This window comes from Scyliorhinus torazame, chromosome 15 (genome assembly GCF_047496885.1).
Source record: "Scyliorhinus torazame isolate Kashiwa2021f chromosome 15, sScyTor2.1, whole genome shotgun sequence".
Lineage (NCBI taxonomy): Eukaryota > Metazoa > Chordata > Chondrichthyes > Carcharhiniformes > Scyliorhinidae > Scyliorhinus > Scyliorhinus torazame.
The window spans coordinates 56,137,146-56,162,986 of NC_092721.1; the positions used below are offsets into that span (position 1 = coordinate 56,137,146).

The 25,841-nt window shown below is 48.6% G+C and overlaps 1 protein-coding gene across 2 annotated transcripts in view; it reads left to right on the top strand.

The window, feature by feature from the left end:
- LOC140391602 (UDP-glucose:glycoprotein glucosyltransferase 2-like) overlaps positions 1-25,841 on the top strand; it is a 731,169-nt gene that overhangs the window by 513,514 nt on the left and 191,814 nt on the right. For both annotated transcript variants that reach the window (XM_072476257.1, XM_072476258.1), the window contains exon 18: positions 7,000-7,164. In XM_072476257.1, coding sequence (XP_072332358.1) covers positions 7,000-7,164 — 165 coding nt within the window. The remainder of the gene's footprint in view (positions 1-6,999; positions 7,165-25,841) is intronic.

A 25,841-nucleotide genomic window follows, 5' to 3' on the forward strand; every position in this document is an offset into this window, starting at 1 on the left:
ACTGGCTGTTCACCCTCCCCCTTCAGAATGTTCTGCAGCCTATCTGAGACATCCCTGACCCGTGCACTTGGGAGGCAACATACCATTCAGGAGTCTCGTTTTCGACCACAGAACCGCCTATCTACTCCCCTTACAATTGAATCCCCTATGACTATTGCCCTTCCACTCTTTTTCCCGCCCTTCTGTACAGCAGCGCCAGCCACGGTGCCATGAACCTGGCTACTACTGCCTTCCCCTGGTAAGCCATCTCCCCCAACAGTATCCAAAACAGTATACCTGTTTTGGAGGGAGATGACCGCAGGGGACACCTGAACTGCCTTCCTGCTTTTGTCTGTGCCTTTTGGTCGCTGATGATTGCAACCCGTATTGTGCTGCCGGTGCCAATGTGAATCGCGTCAATCTTCTTGTCCAAAATGACAGTCATGTTTCGGAAAAGGTCCACCCAATGTTCGTCTCAAAAAATGCAAGGGTTGAAACCATGAATCCCATCTAATCTAAACTTCCACCATTATTGAATGTTCAAAAGAAATTGTATTAGAACATAATGTTGTCAAGGAGTCAAACACTTCAGATGCAATCCGTTCCATTCATCTAATGCTATAGTAAGAAGTCTTACAAGACCAGGTTAAAGTCCAACAGGTTTGTTTCGATGTCACTAGCTTTCGGAGCGCTGCTCCTTCCTCAGGTGAATGAAGAGGTATGTTCCAGAAACATATATATAGACAGATTCAAAGATGCCAGACAATGCTTGGAATGCGAGCAGGTGATTAAATCTTTACAGATCCAGAGATGGGGTAACCCCAGGTTAAAGAGGTGTGAATTGTGTCAAGCCAGGACAGTTGGTAGCGCTCCGAAAGCTAATGACATCGAAACAAACCTGTTGGACTTTAACCTGGTGTTGTAAGACATCTTCCTGTGCTCACCCCAGTCCAACGCCGGCATCTCCACATCATCTCTAATGCTATATGCATTGGCATACCTGTCCAAGTTATTAGCTGCTTGCAGTGTATAGAACATTTTCTAATGTTACATGTTCATTCTTACTGTCATTTATATAACTTTTTAAAAAATAAATTTAGTGTACCCAATTTCATAGAATTTCATAGAATTTACAGTGCAGAAGGAGGCCATTCGGCCCATCGAGTCTGCACCGGCTCTTGGAAAGAGCACCCTACCCAAGGTCAACACCACCACCCTATCCCCATAACCCAGTAACCCCACCCAACACTAAGGGCAATTTATCATGGCCAATCCACCTAACCCGCACATCTTTGGACTGTGGGAGGAAACCGGAGCGCCCGGAGGAAAACCACGCACACACGGGGAGGATGTGCAGACTCCGCACAGACAGTGACCCAAGCCGGAATCGAACCTGGGACCCTGGAGCTGTGAAGCAATTGTGCTATCCACAAGGCTACCGTGCTGCCCATTCATTTTTCATTTTTTCCAATTATGGGGCAATGTTAGCGTGGCCAATTCACCTACCTTGCACATCTTTGGGTTGTGGGGGCGAAACCCACGCAAACACGGGGAGAATGTGCAAACTCCACACGGACAGTGACCCAGAGCCGGGATCGAATCTGGGACCTCGGTGCCGTGAGGCAACAGGGCTAACCCACTGCGCCACCGTGCTGCCCATTATTTGTTTTGTAAGGGCCACGAAAAATCCAGCACGAGTTTTAAGGATACAAAATAATAACGTTTATTTACTATAACAATATATACATAACAGTAGCAGTAACTTCCCTTGCTACCTTCTCCTTCCTGCTGGTTCCTGAACTGGCCAGCTTATTTATACTAGGAGTTTCTCCGCCCCCCTCATTGGGGAAGTTCATACTCCCATAGGATTGTGGGATAGTCATTAGTCCCCAGCCAACCGTAAGTAGGCAGGTTATAACATCCCTCCCCCCCCCCCCAAAGTCCAAGGAATCCACCGAAGACCCTGGCGAAGGAAGGCGTCGAACTCGTTTGGCCGCAGGCCGGACGCCATTTGCACGCGGCGCTGGATCAGGCGGCGTGTAACGAGACGGAGACCGGCGCTTCCGTGATGAACGGCGCGGTTGTACATCCACGGCCTGTGGACCCGAGGATTCCCCCTCTGATGCATCCTGTGTCTCCATCTCGGAGTCAGAGTCTGCTGCCTCCGTCATGTCAGCGTCTCTATCTCCATTCGGTCCCGTAACGACCTGCGCAGGCTTCGAGTGAGGCACCAGTGGAAGATTTTGAGGACTACCTTCCCTTGTCTCTGGGCTTTGCGGCTGTTGAAATGAGCTCCGGGGGCGGGGAGTCTTTTGAGGGGATGGTCTCCTGGACCGGACGTGGTCTACATGTTTGTTTTCGCTGGAGCCGACCCTGGGCTTGCACTTGGTAAGATATAGGGCCCGTTTGGCGAAAGATTACACCAGGAACCCATTGGGCACCACCAGCAAAATTCCGCACGAATTCTGGGTCACCGGGCGCAAACTGCCGAATCGGACGATGCCGAGACAATCCCTGTCCCTGCCGTTCTTGTGTGCGGCATACCTTTGTGCCAATGTCCGGGAAGAACATACTAAGGCGGGTGCGAAGTCTTCGGCCCATTAGGAGTTCAGCGGGAGCTACCCCAGTCACTGCATGGGGGGTGGTCCTGTACGTAAACAAAAAGCGAACCAGTCTCGTGTCCATTGATCCGGAAGACTGCTTCTTTAGGCCTCTTTTGAATGTTTGCACTGCACGCTCTGCCAACCCATTTGAAGCCGGGTGGTAAGGGGCAGTGCGGATATGGCGTATGCCGTTCATCTTCGTGAACCTCGCAAACTCCTCACTCGTGAATGGAGTGCTGTTATCCGTGACCAGCACCTCAGGGAGGCCATGCGTACTAAACAACAAACGCATCTTTTCAATTGTTGCGCAGGACGTTGTCCCCTGCATCTTATGCACCTCCAGCCATTTGGACTGGGCGTCAATTAGTAGAAGGAACATGGATCCCTGAAAAGAGCCTGCGAAATCTTCATGTAAGCGTGCCCAAGGCCGTCCTGGCAATTCCCAGTGATGTAGGGGCGCGGCCGGCGGAAGCTTCTGTTGCTCCTGGCAAATGGAGTAGTTTTGGGCCACCTTCTCAATGTCGGTGTCGAGGCCTGGCCACCAGACATAACTCCGGGCCAACATTTTTATCTTGATCACGCCTGGATGCCCATTGTGCAAGTCTGATAATATCAGCTCCTGGCCTTTTTCCGGGACAATCACACGCGTCCCCCACAAGAGGATGCCGTCTTCCACGCTGAACTCTGACAGCTTGGAGGAAAATGCCCGCAACTCGCCTGGGAGCTGTCTATGCTGCCCACCATACAGGACTATGTGCCGAACCTTTGACAAGACTGGCTCCGTCTGGGTCCACTCACGGATCTGTGATGCCGTGACAGGCAAGGTGTCCATAAAATTTAGGGTTGCAACCACCTCACCGGTCGTGGGGGTCGACATGGGGCCGGTCGATAAAGGCAATCGGCTCAGTGTGTCGGCATTTGCTATCTGCGTACCTGGTTTGTGCTCCAGCGAATACTCATATGCAGAAAGCAACAAAGCCCAGCGCTGGATCCGTGCAGAAGCAATGGGCGGTATTGGCTTATCCTCTCTGAAGAGTCCCAGCAGGGGCTTATGATCAGTCACGATAGTGAAATGGCGGCCGTACACATACTGGTGGAAGCGTTTCACCGCGAAAACCACTGCCAGGCCCTCCTTCTCGATCTGCGTGTACTTTTTCTCCGCTGCAGTCAATGTGCGGGAGGCGAAAGCTATCGGTCGCTCGGCCCCGTTCTCCATCTTGTGGGACAGGACAGCCCCAATACCATACGGGGATGCATCACATGTGACGAGCAAAGGCTTTCCCGGATCATAGTGGGTTAGTACCCCAGACGACGACAATTGTTGCTTTACCCGCCGGAAAGCGGTTTCTTGCGGCTGACCCCAAACCCAGGTGTGATTTTTCTTTAGCAGCAGGTGCAAGGGGGCCAGCGTAGTTGCCAGATTGGGGAGGAACTTCCCGTAATAGTTTACGAGACCGAGAAAAGAACGAAGATGCGAAGTGTCAGTCGGGGTGGGGGCATGTTGAATTGCACGCACCTTCTCTGTGACGGGGTGCAGACCCTCGCGGTCCACCTGATAACCTAGGTAGACTACTTCTTTTGCCTGAAATACGCACTTTGTGTGACGTAAACGGACTCCAGCCTCCGAAAGGCGTCTAAGGACAGCCTCCAGATTTTCCAAATGCTCTTGCTCCGACGTCCCTGTAATCAACACGTCATCTAGGTAGACTGCCACACGTGGTAAACCTCTCAAAATGCCCTCCATAACACGTTGAAAAATTGCGCAGGCAGAGGATACTCCAAAGGGCAACCGTGTATATTCATACAGGCCCCGGTGTGTGTTAATTGTTAGATATGGTCGTAAGGCAGGGTCCAGCTCCAACTGCAGGTAGGCGTGACTCATATCTAATTTTGTGAATGAGAGTCCACCTGCAAGTTTCGCGTAGAGATCCTCTATGCAGGCATTGGGTATCGGTCGAGTCTGGAAACTGTATTCACTGTAAGTTTATAGTCACCACACAAGCGAACTGTGGCATCTGGCTTCATTACTGGTACAATTGGTGCTGCCCAGTCAGCAAAATGGACGGGCCTGATAATACCCAAACTCTCCAAACGAGTGAGCTCCCCTTCTACCTTCTCGAGTAAAGCGTAAGGCACTGGACGCGCCCGGAAATAGCGCGGCGTGGCTCCTGGTTCAACTTGGATACGGGCTACGGCCCCTTTTATTTTCCCCAAACCAGGCTGGAATACCTCTGGGTATCGTCCTAGCACCTCAGTCAACCCTCCAGAAACTGGAGGATGTGCTGCCATTGCAACCGCAAATGGCGCAACCAGTCCCGACCCAACAGGCTAGGCCCATGGCCACGCACTACGATAAGTGGGAAACGCCCCTCCTGGCGTCCATTGACAACAGGGGTCATTGTAGTTCCTGCAATGTCCAGTGGTTCCCCCGTGTAGGTGGCCAACCTGGCCTGTGAGTCAGTTAATGTAAGGGTCTGTATACCCTGCTTGATGCGGTCGAATGTCCTCTGGGCGATCATGGAGACCGCTGCGCCAGTATCCAACTCCATCTCCAGCGGGTGGCCATTGACCCGTACTGTCACCTTAATGGGGGCCACACGGGGAGCTGCCACACAATGCAGCTGCAGGCAGTCGTCCTCCGTCTCCACGTCCTCAGGAGTGGTCGCCGCAGGTTCATCCACATGGAAGGTACGGCCTCTGGGCTGGTCCCAGTTACGGCCCCTGGGCTGGTCCCAGTTTCGGTCGGAACAACGGCGCCTCTGTTGAACAACAGGGTCGGCGCCTACAAGTCTGACACGGACATGGCTCCTCATCCATTGGCTCTGGAGAAGGCTCCCTTCGGGGAGGAATGTCCGATGGCCACTGGCATCGGTCCGGTCGTTGCCTCGCCCAAGGTACCGCAGGAGTGCGGGGGGACGTTTTTGGGCGGAAAGGGTTGCGCCCCAAGGCATGCACTTCCATTCCCTGTAGCTCCTGTACTCCTCGCTCTGCGCTCTCTCAGGACAAGACTTGTTGAAAAGTCAATGTTGGCTCCGCTAACAACTTTCTCTGGGTTGCTGCATTGTTAATACCGCAAACCAAACGATCGCGTAACATTTCTGACAAGGTCTCACCATAGTCACAGTATTCTGCAATCCCGCGTAGCCTGGATAAAAAATCGGCAAGGGATTCTCCAGGGGTCCTCTCAGCGGTATTAAACCGGTAACGCTGGACTATCGTGGACGGGGTTGGGTTAAAGTGTTGACCCACTATATTCACAAGTTCGTCAAACGTTTTGGTGTCCGGCGCAGCTGGGTACATAAGGCTCCTAATCACCCCAAACGTATGCGGCCCGCAGGCGGTGAGCAATATGACCACCTGGCGCTCGTTTTCAGTGATATTGTTTGCCCGGAAATAGTAACGCATCCGTTGTGTGTACTGGTTGGAACCAGCTTTCCAGCGCAGCATCAAAAACATCCAAACGTCCGTACAGAGGCATGGTATAATAGAAAACAACTTCCAACCTGTATCCAACAAAAATCCAGGGAGGTGGCTTCAGCAGTGTAGACAGCTATTCACTTTTACCTTCGTCGCCAGTTTTGTAAGGGCCACAAAGAATCCAGCACGAGTTTTAAGGATACAAAATAATAACGTTTATTTACTATAACAATATATACATAACAGTAGCAGTAACCTCCCTTGCTACCTTCTCCTTCCTGCTGGTTCCTGAACTGGCCAGCTTATTTATACTAGGAGTTTCTCCGCCCCCCTCATTGGGGAAGTTCATACTCCCATAGGATTGTGGGATAGTTATTAGTCCCCAGCCAATTGTAAGTAGGCAGGTTATAACAGTTTGTATAACTTAATTTCCAGGCAAGGTTTTATTTTTATCCTGCAGGTTCTTTTGTTCTGATTTCTCTCCTGAAATACAACCTCATTACTTGTGGCAGCTCTCAGGTACTTGCCCAAGTGTTGTTCACCATGAATCCTGCACAGAAGAGTCAACAGTTGAAAAGATGTGAAAGCTAAGCCTGATCTTTTTCTCTGTGATATTCATACACCAATGCAAGATTGCATCCAGGAGTTGATTTTCTTTTTTGTACATCTTCCCCATACTAATCCAATGATGCTCCCCCAATGATCACTAAGATCAGTTAACTCTTATGCATGTGAAGTGGACCTGGATCTTTCTGGTCCAAACGACTCATATCTAGAAAGATCAGTGATTTTACTCAAATAAATCTATTTGATCCTATTTACAATGTTTGTAAAATTTAAAAAATTGCACTGAAACAAAACATGAACCGGTGTTTTTGTACTGCACTCAGTACATAACATCAAGCTGACTTCCAGTCAGGTGTAATAGTAAGTTTAAGATTCCTTTTGTTGTAAAGCTCAAATCCTGTATTAATATCTGTCTCGCTTCTGATTTGAACAGGCAGGAGCAAGCTTTTATGAAACCACTGGTTTGGGTGCATTGCCACAAGGTCTCTTTAATGGCATTCCATTTAACATTGATGGGTTGGACCCTGAAGAGTTGGAAACTATTATCCTTCAGAAGATAATGGATGCAGCAGGATTTTTTCAGAAGGCAGTTTTCATGGTAAGTTTTAAGTGTCATAAGATGTAGTATGTCCAAGCCTGATTATTCATTCTGAAACTAGTTCTAATTTTCAGACCTCATTGGACAAGGGCTGTATTGTAGGTGACTGTAATTCCTGTTTTGTCCACTGGTGCTTCCTCCTTTTTACTCAGCTCTGCATGAATGTCCGAGATCTTGCCTTTCCCAATCTCATCCCCCCCCTGTCCTGCAGGGGGAGTAACATCAAGAACAACCCCACCTCCTTTCTCAGGAAGGCCCTGATCTGTTGGCACCTGAACCTATTCTCCATTGGCAACTAATATGTCTTTTGTAACTCCGACAAGTCCACAAACTTTCCCCCAACAAACAGGTTTCTAAAACACCCAATCCCCAACCAGTCCCACTCCTGAAACCTAGCATCTGGACTCGCCAGGACAGATCTCTGGTTGTCACAGATCAGTACGCTCATGTACATGTCCTCCATCCCAAAGTGCTGCCTGCACTGGTTAAGCACCCTCACCACAGAAATCACCAATGGATTTGAGAAGAATCTGTTCAGCGCGAACGGCAGAGGCGCTAAAACCAGTACTCTCAAAGTGGTTCCCTAACATGAGGCCTCCTCCACTCCGCCCCACCGACGCCTGATCCACCGTCCACTTTTGGATCATTACAATATTTTCAGCCTGTCAGGCCTCCCCTCCATCTAGGTCTATCCAGAAAAACCCTTCAGGTATAAGGGTTCCCCGTACATACAAAACTCAGAATCATCTTATTCGCTTTCCTTAGAAAAGACTTGGGCAAGAAAATCGGGATATTTTGAAACACAAACAGGAATTTTGAAGACCCCCATTTTTGCAGGGCAGCACGGTAGCATAGTGGTTAGCACAGTTGCTTCACAGTTCCATGGTCCCAGGTTTGACTCTCGGCTTGGGTCACTGTCTGTGCGGAGTCTGCACGTTCTCCCCGTGTCTGCGTGGGTTTCCTCCGGGTGCTCCGGTTTCCTCCCACAGTCCAAAGATGTGCCGGTTAAGTGAATTGACCATGATAAATTGCCCTTAGTGTCCAAAAAGGTGAGTTGGGGTTACTGGGTTATGGGGATAGGGTGGAGGCGTGAGTTTAAGTAGGGTGCTCTTTCTAAGAGCAGGTGCAGACTCGATGGGCCGAGTGGCCTCCTTCTGCACTGTAAATTCTATAATTCTATGATTCACTGTCTGAACTTTCTACGTCAATGACAGTGGTTGCATATCCTATTTCCTAAGGTCCTCCTTCATTCCCTCCACAAGTCTCGTCAAGTTAAACTTATGGAGCTGAATTCAGCTTTGTGTAACATGCATTCCCAGGTAACGGAAACTCGACCGAACCAAAACGGTAGCTTTCTCAGACTTCCTTCCTGTCCCTGCCGTTTATTGGAAAGATCTAATTTTTTGCCATATTGAGTTTGTCCTGAGAAAGTACTAAACCCTCTCAGGATCCCCATTACCCTGCCGAATCATTCCACTGGGTTTGACATATATAACAGGAGGTCATCCCCATACAGGCAGACCCGGTGATCCACACCACCCCCGCTCAACACCTCTATTTCCTAGAGGTCCAAAGAGCCATCGCCAATGGCTCGATCGCAAGGGCAAAGAGCAATGGGGAGAGTAGGCACCCCTGCCTTGCCCTACGCTGCAACGTACGCTAACTGACACATAACACTCACCCTTGGGGCCTTGTACAATAATCTGACACAGTCTACAAACCCTTGCCCAAACCCGAACACTCCAGCACATCGAGCAAGTACTTCCCCTCCACCCAGTCAAATGCCTTCCCTGCATCCACAGATACCACCACATCCACATCTTTCCCCCCTGTAGGCATCATGATCACATCCAATAACCTCCATACATTCGCCGATAACTGCCTGCCCTTTTCAAACTCGATCTGATCTTCCCCAATCACTCCCGCACACAACCTTCTGTCTGTGTAGCCAGCACCTTTGCCAAAAGTTTTGTAACAACGTTCAGTAGCAAACCTGGCTGGTGTGACCCACACGCCGGAGTCTTTGTCCTTTAGGATGAGTAAGATTGATGCCTCCAACATCAAGGGGCAGGGGGTGGGGGGGGGGGGGGGGGGGGGGAGTTCACCCTTCTCCAGCTCCTCGTTATACATCTCCACCAACAAGGGACCCAATAACAACCCAAATGGCTGAGAGAACTCTGCTGGGAATCTGTGTGCCCGGGGCCTTCCTGGATTACACGCACTTCATTACCTCTCACAGCCCCACTGGGGCCCTCAGCCTTGCACTCTTATCTGCTCAACCCTCAGACACTCCAACCTATCCCGGAAATGCCTTCTTCCCTTGTCCCCTGGCAGGGGATTCCAACCTGTATAGTTTCCGGTAAAAGGCCTCAAATACTCACAAAATAATACAGTGCAGAAGAGACCCTTCGGCCCATCGAGTCTGCACCGATGCATGATAAACACCTGACCTACCTACCTAATCCCATTTGTCAGCATTTGGCTCATGGCCTTGAATGTTATGACTTATCAATTGCTCATCCAGGTCCTTTCTAAAGGATGGCACTCTCCCAGGCAGTGCATTCCAGACCGTCACCACCCTCAAATCCCTCTTAAACCTCCTGCCCCTCACTTTTAACTGTTCCCTCGTAGGTGACCCTTCAACTAAGGGGAATAGCTGCTCTCTATCCACCCTGTCCAAGCCCCTCATAATCTTGCACACCTCGATCAGGTCGTCCCTCAGTCTTCTCTGCTCCAGCAAAAACAACCTAAGCCTGTCCAATCACTCTTCATAATTTAACTGTTCCATCCTAGGCAACATCCTGGTGAATCTCCTCTGCACCCCCTCCAGTGCAATTACATTCTTCCTATAATGTGGCGACCAGAATTGCACACAGTATTCCAGCTGTGGCCTCACCAAAGTTCTGTTCAACTCCAACATGACCTCCCTGCTTTTGTAATCTTTCCCACGATTGATAAAGTCAAGTGTTCCATAAGCCTTTAGCCTTTTTCACCACCCGATTAGCCTGCCCTTCTGCCTTCAGAGTTCAATGTGTCATGTGAGACTAACTTTAAGAAATGAGTGTTTAAGAAATGTACCTTTAAGAAATGGGTGTTTATCAGTGATGTCAGAGTGTGGGTGGAGCTGGGCTGTCTGTCAGCTTTTTACTTTCGTTTTAGGCTGTTTGCTGCAGGGTGTGTTTTAGTTTCGTTTTCAGAGCTGGATAGCTGCAGTCACAGCCAGAAGGGGTATTAGTCTCTCTGCAACTGAAAGACTGTAAATCGATCCTTTGGTGATTTAAAACTAATAACTGCTCTCAGTAGTGACTTTAACCTGATGTCCTTCTGTTAAAAGTTCTTTTTTAAGTCTTATGGATGTTAAAACGACAGCTTAAGGATTACTTAGTGTTGTATTCTTTGGGGGTTGTATTTGAATTGATGGTTGCTAAGATGTTCACTGTATGTTTTAAAAAGGCTAACTTGAGTTCATAGAGTAAACATTGTTTTGCTTTAAAAAATACTTTTCCATTTCTGCTGTACCACGACTGTAGAGTGGGCCGTGTGCTCCCCATATCACAATCTATCAAAAGTTGTGGGTCAGGTGAACTCCATGATACACTTTGGGGTTCTCTAAACCTTGGCCCATAACAAATTGCAAATTGGGGGCTCGTCCGGGATAAAATTGGATTGGCTCAGTGAACTTAAACACAGTGAGGGGTGAGCATATTGTGGGTGCTTTTCAGGTGTGGTATTATAGTTTAAGTAGGGGGGGTGTTGTGGACAATGGCTCTTTCAGAGGCTCTGAAGTTTTTGGGGGTGGAGACGGTCACACACAGTACCTTACGGACAGAATGCGAAAAGATGAGATAATTATGGCGGTGGCTAAGCATTTGAAGTTGCCTGAGATACAGTTTGACTCATTGGAAACAGCAAAAATTCAGTTACAAATTAAACAAATATAACATGACAAAGAATTAAAACAGCTTAAATACAAAAGAGAGGAAAAAGAAAGAGAGAGAGTGGAAAAAGAAAGAGAGAGAGCGGAAAAAGAAAGAGAAAGAGAGAGAGGAAAACGAAAAGGAGAGAGAAGAAAGGAGAAAGAAAGAATAGCCCTAGCGGAACAAAAAGAAAGAGAAAGGGAGATACAGATCAGGGAGATACAGATAAAGGGAAAGAGTTTGAACTTCAGAAAATGGCCATGAAACATGACAGTCAGTTAGAATTGGCAGGCATAAAGGGAAACGTACAGTTGGATGATAGTGATGAGGATAGTGAGAAAGAGCGTCATAGTTGAAGGCTTGGTGGGGACCTATTTAAATATGTCCAAGCATTGCCAAGGTTTGACGAGAAAGAAGTGGAAGCCTTTTTCATTTCATTTCAGAAGGTAGCTAAACAAATGAAATGGCCACAGGACATGTGGGTATTACTGATTCAAACAAAGCTGATAGGTAGGGCGAGTGAAGTGTTTGCATCACTATCCGAGGAGGTATCTGAGTCACATGAGGAGGTGAAGAAATCCATTTTAGGTGCATATGAACTCGTGCCTGAAGCTCACAGACAAAGTTCATAAATTTAAGGAAATAATTTGGTCTAACATACATGGAGTTTGAAAGGCTCAAACAGAGTAATTTTGATAGGTGGATCAGGGCTTTGAAAATAGACCAAACGTGTGAAACTCTCAGAGAAATTATACTTTTGGAGAAGTTTAAAAATTTAATTCCTGGTGTTGTGAGAACTCATGTGGAAGAGCAGAGGGTTAAAACTGTGAGATTAGCAGCAGAAATGGCAGATGATTATGAATTAGTTCATAAATCAAAGTTTGGTTTCCGACATCAGTTTCAGCCTGTGAGGGATAGAAACTGGGGACATGAGGAATACTCAAATGGTAAAGGTAAAGGTGATCTGATGGGATATAATAAGGAGAGTGTACCTCAGACTAAAAAAGAAATCCAGGAGGGTGGAAGAGACATGAAAAGTTTCAAATGTTTTCATTGTAATAAACTAGGCCATGTAAAGTCACAGTGTTGGTGGTTGAAGAAAAGCACTGGGAAGGCTGATGTGGTAAAACAGGATAAGACAGTAGAGTTTGTTAAAGTGAGAAAGAAAAACCCAAGTGAAGCGAAGGAGGTGCAAAAGATTGTACAGACTGGTCAAGATGTGATTGATAAGAAGGTGCGAGATCTCTTTAAAGAATTTACTTGTGGGTAAAGTTTACTCATGTGTATCAGGAGGAGGTAGGTAAAGAAGTCACAATTTTAATAGATACGGGATCTAGTCAATCTTTAATGGTAAGAGATGAGGAGTTATGTAGTTTGGGAAGAATGTTGCCAGAAAAGGTGGTAATATGTGGAATTCAGGGTGAGAGGACTAGTGTTCCATTATATAAGGTAAGGTTGGAAAGGCCAGTGAAGAGTGGTGAAGTGGTAGTCGGAATAATAGAGTAACTATCTTGTCCAGGAATACAGTTTGACTTGGGTAATGGTATAGCTGGAATGCAGGTGGGAGTGATGCCTACTGTGGTTGATAAGCCAGTGGAAAACCAGACAACTGAAGTGTTGATGGATGAATATTCTGGGATTTTTCCGGATTGTGTACTAACAAGGTTGCAAAGTCACAGGTTAAGACAAGAGGCGACATCAAACAGTGAAGATGAAGTTGATGTGCAATTATCAGAAACAATTTTTGATCAGATGGTTGAAAAAGAATGAGAACAGGTGGAGGATGAGGCGGATATTTTTAGTTCAGGAAAATTGGCAGAGTTACAACAGAAAGATGCAGAAATATACCGGATGTATCAGAAAGCATACACAGAAGAGGAATCTGAGTGTATCCCTGAGTGGGTATACAATCTTTTGTCACCTCCTTCGCTTCACTTGGGCTTTTGCCATAAAAGTAATGTCTTGATGAGAAAATGGAGACCTTTACATATGCAGGCGGATGAAAAGTGGGCAGAAGTTCATCAAGTAGTATTGCCGGTAGGGTATAGAAAGGAGGTGTTGCAAGTTGCACATGGAGGTCATTTGGGAATAAGGAAAACTCAAGCTAAAATCCAGAAACATTTCTATTGGCCTGGACTACATAAAGATGTACAAAGAACAAAGAAAAATACAGCACAGGAACAGGCCCTTCGGCCCTCCAAGCCTGCGCCAATCCAGATCCTCTATCTAAAACTGTCGCCTATTTTCTAAGGATCTGTATCCCTCTGCTCCCTGCCCATTCATGTATCTGTCTAGATACATCTTAAATGACGCTATCGTGACCGCCTCTACCACCTCCACCGGCAATGCATTCCAGGCACCCACCACCCTCTGCGTAAAGAACTTTCCACGCACATCTCCCTTAAACTTATCCCCTCTCACCTTGAACTCGTGACCCCGAGTAATTGAGTCCCCCACTCTGGGAAAAAGCATCTTGCTATCCACCCTGTCTACAGCTCTCATGATTTTGTAGACCTCAATGAGGTCCCCCCTCAACCATCGTCTTTCTAATGAAAATAATCCTCATCTGCTAAACCTCTCTTCATAGCTAGCGCCCTCCATACCAGGCAACATCCTGGTGAACCTCTTCTGCACCTTCTCCAAAGCATCCACATCCTTTTGGTAATGTGGTGACCAAAACTGTACGCAGTACTCCAAATGTGGCCAACCCAAAGTCCTATACAACTGTAACATGACCTGCCAACTCTTGTGCACAATACCCCTTCCAATGAAGGAAAGCATGGCTTATGCGTTCTTGACCACTCTTACCGACCTGCGCAGCCACCTTCAGGGTACAGTGGACCTGAACACCCAGATCTCTCTGTACATCAATTTTCCCCAGGGCTTTTTCATTTACCGTATAGTTCGCTCTTGAATTGGATCTTCCAAAATGCATCATCACCTCGCATTTGCCCGGATTGAACTCCATGTGCCATTCTTCCGCCCAATTCTCCAATCTATCTGTATTCTGCTGTATTCTCTGACAATCCCCTTCACTATCTGCTACTCCATCAATTTTAGTGTCATCTGCAAACTTGCTAACCAGACCACCTATACCTTCCTCCAGATCATTTATGCACATCACAAACAACAGTGGTCCCAGCACGGATCCCTGTGAAACACCACTGGTCACAGTTCTCCATTTTGAGAAACTCCCTTCCACCACTACTCTCTGTCTCCTGTTGCCCAGCCAGTTCTTTATCCATCTAGCTAGTCCACCCTGGACCCCATGAGACTTCACTTTCTCCATCAGCCTACCATGGGCAACCTTATCAAATGCCTTACTGAAGTCCATGTATATGACACCTACAGCCCTTCCCTCATCAATCAACTTTGTCACTTCCTCAAAGAATTCTATTAAGTTGGTAAGACATGACCTTCCCTGCATAAAACCGTGTTGCCTATCACTGATCAGCCCATTTTCTTCCAAATGGGAATAGATCCTATCCCTCAGTATCTTCTCCAGCAGCTTCCCTACCACTGACGTCAGGCTCACCGGCCTATAATTACCTGGATTATCCCTGCTACCCTTCTTAAACAAGGAGACAATATTAGCAATTCTCCAGTCCTCCGGTACCTCACCCGTGTTCAAGCATGCTGCAAAGGTATCTGTTAAGGCCCCAGCTATTTCCTCTCTCACTTCCCTCAGTAACTTGGGGACTTGGGGACTTGTCCACCTTAATGCCTTTTAGAATACCCAACACGTCCTCCCTCCTTATGCCGACTTGACCTCGAGTAATCAAACATCTATCGCTAACCTCAACATCCGTCATGTCCCTCTCCTCGGTGAATACCAATGCAAAGTGCTCGTTAAGAATCTCACCCGACTTCCGGTTGCGGCGATGCATCGCTAAGCCGCACGTTTCGGCACCTCCCGTTTCAACGAACTTTTGGGCTCTTATCGGGAGCCCCAACGGGAACATTTTTCGGCCAAACCCACTGTGAGGTGACAAAGGAAGGAGTCCCCCCGGGGGTGGATGGAAAGGAGCGGCAGTAGTGGCCAGATTGCGGAGGATCCTTTGGAGCAGCGGCAGAGAAGAGAAGGGAGAAGCAAGATGGCGGCCGAGGGAGCCCAGATGGTATGGGGCCCGGAACAGCAGGAGTTCCTCCGACGATGTGTGGAGGAGCTCAAGAAAGAGGTGCTGGCGCCGATGTTACTGGCAATCGCGGGACTAAAGGAAACACAAAAGGTCCAGGCGATGGAGCTCCGTGGAGTGAAGGCAAAGGCAGCCGAGAACGAAGATGAGATACAGGGCCTGGTGGTAAAATCGGAGCCGCATGAGGCACTACATAAGAGGTGCATAGAAAGGCTGGAAGCCCTGGAGAACAGCTCGAGGAGGAAGAACTTACGGATTTTAGGTCTCCCCGAAGGAACAGAGGGAGCTGATGCTGGGGCGTATGTGAGTACGATGCTCCATACTCTAATGGGAGCTGAGGCCCCAACGGGCCCCCTGGAAGTGGAGGGAGCGTACCGGGTCCTCATGAGAAGACCAAAGGCAGGGAAAACACCAAGAGCAATGGTGGTGAAGTTCCATCGCTACAGGGACAGAGAGATGGTCCTGAGCTGGGCTAAGAAGACATGGAGTAAAAAATGGGAGAACGCGGTGATACGCGTGTATCAAGACTGGAGTGCGGAGGTGGCGAGAAGGAGGGCGAGTTTCAACCGGGCCAAGGCGGTGCTCCATAGGAAGAAAGTTAAATTTGGGATGCTGCAGCCGGCGAGACTGTGGGTCACGCATCAGGGCAAACACCACTACTTCGAGACGGCGGAGGGGGCATGGACATTTATTCAGGATGAGAAATTGGACTAGACTTGAGAAATTGATGTCCGGAGGGAGGTAGCGAGGTGGTGGCACAGAAATGCAAAGTGGGGAGAGGGGAGGGCTACTGTATAATAATGTTGGAAGGGGAATTTCCCCCCCCCTCCGATGGGGGACACACGAAGAAATGTGGGCACTGGTGGAAAAGGGGACAGGGAAGGGGAATGAGGGAACTGCGCCATTAGGGGCGGGGCCGAGAGGAAAGCGCGGGTATTTTCCTGCGCTATGGAAATTATAGCAGGAAAAGGGGCACAGGAAGGAAGGGAGCCTCACACGCAGGGAGGTCAAAGAATGAACGGGGGAAGCCGTGGTCAGCCAAAGTTAGCTGACTTCCGGAAGCAATATGGGGGGAGCAATCAAGCTAGAGGGGGATCTGGGGGGGGGGGGATTAACGGGGTTGCTGCTGCTGAGGGTAAGGGGGAGCTGATACGAGACGCGGTGGTCGAGACGGGAGGGCGCCGTCTGGGGGACAGACGGGTGCGTGAGACCTGGGTGAGGAGATGGCTTAAAAAATGGGACGGCTAGTCGACGAGGGGGGGGGGGTGGGTAAATGGCCCCCCAATTCGGCTGATCACGTGGAATGTGAGAGGTTTAAATGGGCCGATTAAGAGGGCAAGGGTGTTTGCGCACTTAAAGAGACTGAAGACGGACGTAGTTATGCTCCAGGAGACGCACCTGAAGTTGGCGGATCAGGTTAGACTAAGGAAAGGATGGGTGGGACAGGTATTCCACTCAGGGTTGGACGCGAAAAACAGAGGGGTGGAATACTGGTGGGGAAACGTGTATCGTTCAAAGCTAAGACCACAGAGGTGGATAGTGGGGGCAGATATGTGATGGTGAGTGGCAGATTGCAGGGTGAGGCGGTTGTGCTGGTGAACGTATATGCCCCGAACTGGGATGATGCGGGATTCATGAAGCGAATGCTGGGAGGTATCCCGGACCTGGAAGTGGGAAACTTGTTCATGGGGGAGGGACTTCAACACAGTGCTGGACCCAGGGCTGGACCGGTCCAGATCCAGGACCGGGAGAGGGCCGGCAGCGGCCAAGGTGCTTAAGGGATATATGGAACAAATGGGGGGAGTAGATCCGTGGAGATTCGCCAGACCGATGGGTAAAGAATTTTCCTTTTTCTCCCACGTCCATAAGGTATACTCCCGGATAGACTTTTTTGTTTTGGGAAGGGCACTGATCCCGAAGGTGGCAGGAACAGAGTACTCGGCTACAGCCGTGTCAGATCACGCCCCGCATTGGGTGGATCTGGAACTAGGAGAGGAAGGGGAGCAGTGCCCACTCTGGCGATTAGACATGGGACTACTGGCGGACGAGGGGGTATGCGGAAGGGTGAGGGGATGTGTTGAAAGATACCTGGAGGTCAACGACGATGGGGAGGTCCAGGTAGTATGGGAAGTATGGGTAGTATGGGAAGCGCTGAAGGCGGTGGTTAGAGGAGAGCTGATTTCCATCAGAGCCCACAAGGGGAAACAAGAGAGTAAAGAAAGAGAGAGATTAGTGGGGGAAATTTTGAGGGTGGATAAGAAGTATGCGGAGGCCCCAGACGAAGGGCTATACAGGGAAAGACGAAGATTACAGATGGAGTTTGACCTGCTGACCACGGGAAAGGCAGAGACACAGTGGAGGAAGGCACAGGGCAGTATGGATATGGGGGAAAGGCGAGACAGCTGCTGGCCCAACAACTTCGGAAGAGGGGGGCGGCGAGAGAGATCGGAGGAGTTAGGGACGAAACGGGAAAGATGGAGCAGAGAGTAGGGAAAGTGAACGAGGTGTTCAAGACATTTTATGAGAGGCTGTACAAGTCCCAACCCCCGGAGGGGAAAGAAGGAATGATACACTTTTTGGATCAGCTAGAGTTCCCGAGGGTGGAGGGACAGGAGGTGGCAGATCTGGGGGCGCAGATTGAGGTGGATGAGGTGATCAAAGGAATAGGGAACATGCAAGCAGGGAAGGCCCCGGGACCAGACGGGTTCCCGGTGGAATTTTATAGGAAGTATATGGACCTGCTGGCCCCGCTCTTGGCGAGAACCTTTAATGAGGCTAAGGAAAGGGGGATATTACCCCCGACGATGTCGGAGGCGACGATATCGCTAATTCTGAAATGAGACAAAGACCCGCTGCAGTGCGGGTCATACAGGCCCATCTCCCTCCTAAACGTAGACGCCAAACTGCTGGCCAAAGTGATGGCGACAAGGATAGAGGATTATGTCCCAGGGGTGGTACATGATGACCAGACAGGGTTTGTAAAGGGGAGACAATTGAATGCCAATGTACGAAGGCTGCTGGGGGTGATGATGATGCCCCCACCGGAGGGGGAGGCAGAGATAGTGGTGGCGATGGATGCAGAGAAGGCATTCGACAGGGTGGAGTGTGACTATCTGTGGGAGGTGCTGAAGAGATTTGGGTTCGGGGAGGGGTTCATTAGATGGGTTAGACTCTTGAATGGGGCCCCGGTGGCAAGCGTCGTTACAAACAGGCAAAGATCGGGATACTTCCGATTACATAGGGGTACAAGACATGGGTGCCCCCTGTCCCCGTTACTGTTCGCGTTGGCAATTGAACCATTGGCCATAGCGCTGAGGGACTCTTAAGAGGTGGAGAGGGGTGCTTAGAGGGGGAGAGGAACATCGAGTGTCACTATACGCAGATGATTTACTGCTATATGTGGCGGACCCGGTAGAGGGGATGCCAGAGGTAATGCAGATACTCAGGGAGTTTGGAGAGTTTTCGGGATACAAATTAAATATGGGAAAGAGTGAGCTTTTTGTGATGCACCCCGGGGAACAGGGCAGGGGGATAGATGCTCTGCCGCTGAGGAGAGTGGCAGGAAACTTTTGATACCTGGGGATTCAGGGAGCCAGGAACTGGGGAACCCTACATAAACTTAACCTTACGCGACTGGTAGAGCAGATGGAGGAGGACTTTAAGAGGTGGGATATGGTGCCCCTGTCATTGGCGGGCAGAGTACAGGCGGTTAAAATGGTGGTCCTCCCGAGGTTTCTTTTCGTGTTTCAGTGCCTTCCCATCCTGATTACAAAGGCCTTTTTCAAAAAAATAGACAGGAGTATTATGGGCTTTGTGTGGGCGGGAAAGACACCGAGGGTAAAGAGGGGGTTCCTGCAGCGCAGTAGGAACAGAGGGGGATTGGCACTGCCGAGTCTGAGTGACTACTATTGGGCCGCTAATGTTTCGATGGTTTGTAAGTGGATGAGGGAAGAAGAAGGTGCGGCATGGAAAAAGCTGGAGATGGCACCCTGTAAGGGAACGAGTCTAAAAGCGCTGGTGATGGCGCCGCTACCGTTCTCCCCGAAAAGGTACACCACAAACCCAGTGGTGGTGGTGACCTTGAAGATCTGGGGGCAGTGGAGACGACACAGGGGAGTGATGGCCTCGGTGTGGTCCCCGATAAGGAATAACCACAGGTTCGTCCCGGGGAGGATAGATGGGGGATTTCAATGTTGGCAGTGAGCAGGAATTAGGAAGCTGAAGGACCTGTTTTTGGACGGGACGTTTGCGAGTCTGGGAGCATTGGAAGAAAAATATAAGTTGCCACCAGGGAATGCTTTCCGATACGGGCATTTACGAGGCAACAGGTGAGGGAATTTCCACAGCTCCCGATGCAAGGGATCCAGGATAGAGTGATTTCGGGGGCATGGGTTGGAGAAGGTAAAGTGTCCGAAATATACAGGGAGATGAGAGACGAGGGGGAGGCGATGGTAGAGGAGCTGAAGGGAAAATGGGAAGAGGAGCTGGGGGAAGAGATCGAGGAGGGGCTGTGGGCAGATGCCCTAAGTAGGGTAAATTCTTCGTCCTCGTGTGCCAGGCTTAGCCTGATTCAATTTAAGGTTCTACACAGAGCGCATATGACGGGAGCAAGACTGAGCAGGTTTTTTGGGGTGGAGGATAGATGTGGAAGGTGCTCAGGAAGCCCGGCGAACCACACTCACATGTTCTGGTCGTGTCTGACACTGCATGAGTTCTGGGAGGGTGTGGCAAGAGTGATTTCAAAGGTGGTGGGGGTCCGGGTCAAACCAGGCTGGGGGTTAGCTATATTTGGGGTTGCAGAAGAACCGGGAGTGCAGGAGGCGAAAGAGGCCGACGTCTTGGCCTTTGCGTCCCGAGTAGCCCGGCGAAGGATTCTACTTGTGTGGAAGGAAGTGAAGCCCCCGGGCGTGGAGGCCTGGATAAACGACATGGCAGGGTTCATAAGACTGGAACGAATAAAATATGCGTTAAGAGGATCGGCTCAGGGGTTCACCAGGCAGTGGCAACCGTTCCTTGACTACCTCGCGGAACGATAATGGAAAAACAGAAAGGACAGCAGCAGCAACCCGGGGGGGGGGGAGTATTATCCCGTGTTTTTGTTTTTTTGCCAGTTGTTGATATTTGCTTTTTGTTTATCTCTTTTTTCATTTGTTGTTAGTTTAATATATTATTTAAATAACGTTTAATGTATATTCCTTTATTAAGTTGTAAAAACGGAAAATTTCTGTTTGAAAAATTTCAATAAAATATATATTTTTAAAAAAAATCTCACCCATTTTCTCTGACTCCATGCATAACTTTCCTCCTTTGTCTTTGAGTGAGCCAACCCTCTCTCTAGTTACCCTCTTGCTCCTTATATATGAATAAAAGTCTTTGGGATTTTCCTTCACCCTGTTTGCTAAAGATATTTCATGACCCCTTTTAGCCCTCTTGATTCCTCGTTTCAGATTGGTCCTACATTCCCGATATTCTTCCAAAGCTTCGTCTGTCTTCAGTCGCCTAGACCTTGTGTATGCTTCCTTTTTCCTCTTAGCTAGTCTCACAATTTCACCTGTCATCCATGGTTCCCTAATCTTGCCATTTCTATCACTCATTTTCACAGAGACATGTCTGTCCTGCATTCTAATCAACCTCTCTTTAAAAGCCTTCCAAATATCAAATGTGGATTTACCTTCAAACAGCTGCTCCCTATCCACATTCCCCAGCTCCGGCTGAATTTCGGTATAGTTGGCCTTCCCCCAATTTAACACTCTTCCTTAGGACCACTCTCGTCTTTGTCCATGAGTATTCTAAAACTTATGAAATTGTGATCACTATTCCCAAAGTAATCCCCGACTGAAACTTCAAACACCTGGCCGGGCTCATTCCCTAACACCAGGTGCAGTATGGCCCCTTCCTGAGTTGGACTATTTACATACTTCTCTGGAAAACCCTCCTGGATGCTCCTTACAAATTCTGCTCTGCTCCATCTAGACCTCTGACACTAAGTGTATCCCACTCAATGTTGGGAAAATTAAAATATCCTATCGTACATAAAAAGCAAGAGGGTAGCCAGGGAAAGGGTTGTCCCACTGAAGGATAGGCAAGGGAATCTATGTGTGGAGCCAGAGGAAATGGGCGAGGTACTAAATGAATACTTTGCATCAGTATTCACCAAAGAGAAGGAATTGGTAGATGTTGAGTCGGGAGAAGGGTGTGTAGATAGCCTGGGTCACATTGAGATCCAAAAAGACGAGGTGTTGGGCGTCTTAAAAAATATTAAGGTAGATAAGTCCCCAGGGCCTGATGGGATCTACCTCAGAATACTGAAGGAGGCTGGAGAGGAAATTGCTGAGGCCTTGACAGAAATCTTTGGATCCTCACTGTCTTCAGGTGATGTCCCGGAGGACTGGAGAATAGCCAATGTTGTTCCTCTGTTTAAGAAGGGTAGCAAGGATAATCCAGGAAACTACAGGCCGGTGAGCCTTACTTCAGTGGTAGGGAAATTACTGGAGAGAATTCTTCAAGACAGGATCTACTCCCATTTGGAAGCAAATGGACGTATTAGTGAGAGGCAGCATGGTTTTGTGAAGTGGAGGTCGTGTCTCACTAACTTGATAGAGTTTTTCGAGGAGGTCACAAAGATGATTGATGCAGATAGGGCAGTGGATGTTGTCTATATGGACTTCAGTAAGGCCTTTGACAAGGTCCCTCATGGTAGACTAGTACAAAAGGTGAAGTCACACGGGATCAGGGGTGAGCTGACAAGGTGATTACAGAACTGGCTAGGTCATAGAAGGCAGAGAGTAGCAATGGAAGGATGCTTTTCTAATTGGAGGGCTGTGACCAGTGGTGTTCCGCAGGGATCAGTGCTGGGACCTTTGCTGTTTTTAGTATATATAAATGATTTGGAGGAAAATGTAACTGATCTGATTAGTATGTTTGCAGACGACACAAAGGTTAGTGGAATTGTGGACAGCGAAGAGGACTGTCAGAGGATACAGCAGGATTTAGATTGTTTGGAGACTTGGGCGGAGAGATGGCAGACGGAGTTTAATCAGGACAACTGAGAGGTAATGCATTTTGGAAGGTCTAATGCAGGTAGGGAAAATACAGTGAATGGTAGACCCCTCAAGAGTATTGACAGTCAGAGAGATCTAGGTGTACAGGTCCACAGGTCACTGAAAGGGGCAACACAGGTGGAGAAGGTAGTCAAGAAGGCATACGGCATGCTTGCCTTCATTGGCCGGGGCATTGAGTATAAGAATTGGCAAGTCATGTTGCAGCTGTATAGAACCTTAGTTAGGCCACACTTGGAGTATAGTGTTCAATTCTGGTCGCCACACTACCAGAAGGATGTGGAGGCTTTAGAGAGGGTGCAGAAGAGATTTACCAGAATGTTGCCTGGTATGGAGGGCATTAGCTATGAGGAGCGGTTGAATGAACTCGTTTTGTTCTCACTGGAACGACGGAGGTTGAGGGGCGACCTGATAGAGGTCTACAAAATTATGAGGGGCACAGACAGAGTGGATAGTCAGAGGCTTTTCCCCAGGGTAGAGGGGTCAATTACTAGGGGGCATAGGTTAAGGTGAGAGGGGCAAGGTTTAGAGTAAATGTACGATGCAAGTTTTTTACACAGAGGGTAGTGGGTGCCTGGAACTCGCTACCGGAGGAGGTGGTGGAAGCAGGGACGATAGTGACATTTAAGGGGCATCTTGACAAATACATGAATAGGATGGGAATAGAGGGATATGGCCCCAGAAGTGTAGAAGATTGTAGTTGAAGTCGGGCAGCATGGTCAGCACGGGCTTGGTGGGCCGAAGGGCCTGTTCCTGTGCTGTACATTTCTTTGTTCTTTGTATCACCACCACCCTGTTGCCCCAACATCTTTCCATAATCTGTTTACGTATTTGTATCTCTATCTCACGCTCGCTGTTGGGAGGTCTGTCGTACAGCCCCAACATTGTTACTGCACCCTTCCTATTTTTGAGTCCTCACTGGTCGAGTCCTCCATAGTGCCCTCCTTCAGCACAGCTGTGATATCCTCTCTGACCAGTAATGCAACTCCTCCACCCCTTTTACCTCCCTCTCTATCCCGCCTGAAGCATCGATATCCTGGGATATTTAGTTGCCAATCATGCCCTTCCCTCAACAAAGTTTCAGTAATAGCAATAACATCATACTCCCAGATACTAATCCAAGCCTAAGTTCATCTGCCTTACCTACTACACTTCTTGCATTAAAACAAATGCACCTCAGACCACCAGTCCCTTTGCGTTTGTCGTCTACTCCCTGCCTACTCTTCCCCTTAGTCACGCTGACTTCATGATCTAGTTCCTTACATGCTTTAGTTACTACCTCCTTACTGTCCACTAACCTCCTCATTTGCTTCCCATCCCCCTGCCACATTAGTTTAAACCCTCCCCAACAGCGTTAGCAAAAGCACCGCCAAGGACATTGGTTCCAGTCCGGCCCAGGTGTAGACCGTCCAATTTGTAGTAGTCCCACCTCCCCCACAACTGGTCCCAATGTCCCAAAAATCTGAACCCCTTTCTCCTGCACCATCTCTCAAGCCACGCATCATCCTGCCTATTCTTTCATTTCTACTCTGACTACCACATGGCAAGAGTAGCAATCCTGAGATTACTACCTCTGAGGTCCGACTTTTTAATTTGGCTCCCACATCCCTAAATTCTGCTTGTGGGACCACATCCCGTTTTTTACCTATATCATTGGTGCCAAATGCAGCATGACAACTGGCTGTTCACCCTCCCCCTTCAGAATGTTCTGCAGCCTATCTGAGACATCCCTGACCCGTGCACCTGGGAGGCAACATACCATTCAGGAGTCTCGTTTTCGACCACAGGACCGCCTATCTACTCCCCTTACAATTGAATCCCCTGTGACTATAGCCCTTCCACACTTTTTCCAGCCCTTCTGGACAGCAGAGCCAGCCACGGTGCCATGAACCTGGCTACTGTTGCCTTCCCCTGGTGAGCCATCTCCCCCAACAGTATCCAAAACGTTATACCTGTTTTGGAGGGAGATGACCGCAGGGGACACCTGCACTGCCTTTCTGCTTTTGTCTGTGCTTTTTGGTCACCCATTCCCTTTCTCCCTCTGCAATCCTAATCTGTAGGGTGACCAATTCGTTAAACGTGCTATCCACGACCTCCTCAGCATCGCGGATGCTACAAAGTGAGTCCATCCGCAGCTCCAGAGCCGCCATGCGGTCTAACAAGAGCTGCAGCTGGACTTCCCGCACGTGAAGGAGCCAGGGACATCAGCCACGTCCCTGAGCTCCCACATTGAGCAAGAGGAGCATAACACGGGTCTGAGATCTCCTGACATTTTTAATCTTAAGCTCAATTTAGTCCCACTATAATAGATAAATGAAAAAGTTAAAAAAAAGAAAAATTGTTACCAATCATACGATAAAAAACACATCTCAGGGAAAAGAAAAACTACTTACCAGTCACCAGCCAATCACTTACCTGCTGGCTGTGATGTCACGGTTCAACTTCTTTCTACTTCTACCTGCCCTCGAGTCTCCCTCTTGATCTTTATTCGGCTGGGATCCTTACAGTGATTGTTGTGTTTTTTTTGGTCAGAGGAGGAGGTAGGGAGGGAAACACTGAAGAAGTGCCTGGGGTTTAACTGTCACATGACAACAGCTCCTCCATAAACCACCTTCTGGATACAGTGACCGCAATGCACTGATGCAAATGTTCCCCGCAACAGCCAATCAGCGGCTCCGCTCTGCTGCCCTCTGCTGGATGCTTGTAATCACTTGAACACGGAGGGTGTCTTGCTCAGGTACACCTTCTGGATACAGTCGCCGCAATGCACTGATGCAAATTTTCCCCGCAACAGCCAATCAGCGGCTCCGCTCTACTTCCCTCTGCTGGATGCTTGCCTTCAGTTGAACACGGAGGTTGTCTTGCTCAGATACACCTTCTGGATACAGTGATCGCAATGCACTGATGCAGATTTTCCCCACGACAGCCAATCAGCGGCTCCACTCTGCTGCCCTTAATACCCACTCCAGCATTTGAGGAACCTCTTACAAGGGTCCTAATTGATTGCACAGGACCGCTTCCTGAAACAAAAAGTGAGAATCAATATCTTTTGACTATAATGGATGGTCTACTAGGTTTCCAGAGGCTATTCCAGTACATAATATTACAGTTAAAAAGATTGTGGAGGAGTTACTTAAATTCTTTAGTAGATATGGACTACCTGCAGAAATACAATTTTACCTCAAAGTTATTCAAAGAAGTTATGGATAGCTTAGGAATAAAACAATTTAAATTAACTGCGCGCCATCCCGAATCGCAGGGAGCGTTAGAAAGGTGGCATCAGACATTAAAGACAATGTTGAGGGCTTATTATCAAGATTATCCTGAGGATTGGGATAAAGGTATTCCATTCGTACTGTTTGCAATTAGGGATGCACCTAATGAGTCAACCAAATTTAGTCCTTTTGAACTAATTTTTGGTCATGAGGTAAGCGGACCACTTAAATTGATTAAAGAAAATTGGTGGGTGAGAAATCGGAAATTACACTATTGGATTACGTGTCAAAGTTTAGGGAACAATTAAATAGAGCAGGTGAATTGGCTAGATAACATTTGAAAGTTGCACA